Consider the following 1,063-nt stretch of genomic DNA (forward strand, 5'->3'; position numbering starts at 1 on the left):
CACCCTCCCCCCTCCGCTCCTCAGCGGGCCGGAGTCGGTGACAGGAATCGGCTTCCAACATGGCGGACAGGAAGCGGCCCCGCGAGGAGGAGAGAACATTCCAGCCGCGCCGGCTCTGGGGGGAGCGGGCCCGGGGCGCCGGCCTTGGGAGGAGCCGCAGGGACAGACTGCAGGGTCCGGTGCCCGAAGAAGGCCTTTAGGGGTGAAAATGACCCAAGAGACGAGGGGTCCCAACCGCCCCCTCACACGGGGACCCCAAGGCCACAGGTGGGCTTGGGGTGGCGGGTAGAAGAGGGCACTTCCTCAACTCAGCCCACCTACCCCTCCTCGCCGCCTGCAGAAGGGTCTCGCGACACCACCCGAGTCGGGATTCGCTAGGCCTTCCCGAGTTACGCCTCGAGGGTTTTTTTTTTGGGGGGGGGGGGGCAGGCTGACCCCCTCTCACTGCCCCCAGATGAAGGTAACTCCAGGGCTGCAGGAAGGTGAACCGGGAAGGAATAGGGTAGCTTAGCAAGGCCGACCCTGCGGGTTTCCCTCCAGCCGGGGCGGGGGCCGGGAAGGTCACGCTGGCCTGGTTGGGCCTCTCCCATGCCGAAGGGAAGGAGAGGGCGCTGCAAACCCCATTACCCAGCCCTAGCTTTGGGAGAATGAAAGGGGGCATCCCCAGACCCAGAGGGGCCGCGCGCGCGCGAACACACACACACACCCGGACCCACTCCGCGCTCACGGATCCAGCCCCACCCCCATCTCTCCTGTCCCCCACTGTCCCCCACCCCCAATCCCCTTCCCCCACCCGTCCTCCCTCCCAGACCTGTTTTCTTCTTCGGCGTTTCCTGGTGCTGCTGGAGGGCGTGTTTCTGCTCATGTTTCAGCGGCTTTGGCTGGGCCTTGGGACTGCCCTCGGCTCCATGCTGCAGGTATTGGTGAGGCTGCTGGTGATGGTGGTGGTGGTGGTGGTTGTGGCTGTGGTTGTAGAAATAATAATGGTGGTGGTGGTGCGACTGCTGCTGCTGGGGATGATGGTGCGGATGGTGGTGGCTGGGGTGGGGTTGAGGGTGGGGCT

General features: G+C 65.6%; 1 protein-coding gene across 1 annotated transcript in view; it reads right to left on the reverse strand.

The window, feature by feature from the left end:
- Window positions 1–1,038, reverse strand: part of LOC102477274 (nuclear FMR1 interacting protein 2) — a gene marked incomplete at both ends in the record, with an annotated part of 6,450 nt that extends 5,412 nt beyond the window's left edge. The window contains 1 exon segment of the mRNA XM_014582927.1: window positions 812–1,038. Coding sequence (XP_014438413.1) covers window positions 812–1,038 — 227 coding nt within the window.
- Window positions 1,039–1,063: the final 25 nt, after the last annotated feature.

This window comes from Tupaia chinensis, unplaced genomic scaffold, assembly GCF_000334495.1.
Source record: "Tupaia chinensis unplaced genomic scaffold, TupChi_1.0 Scaffold143921_1, whole genome shotgun sequence".
Classification (NCBI taxonomy): Eukaryota; Metazoa; Chordata; class Mammalia; order Scandentia; family Tupaiidae; genus Tupaia; species Tupaia belangeri.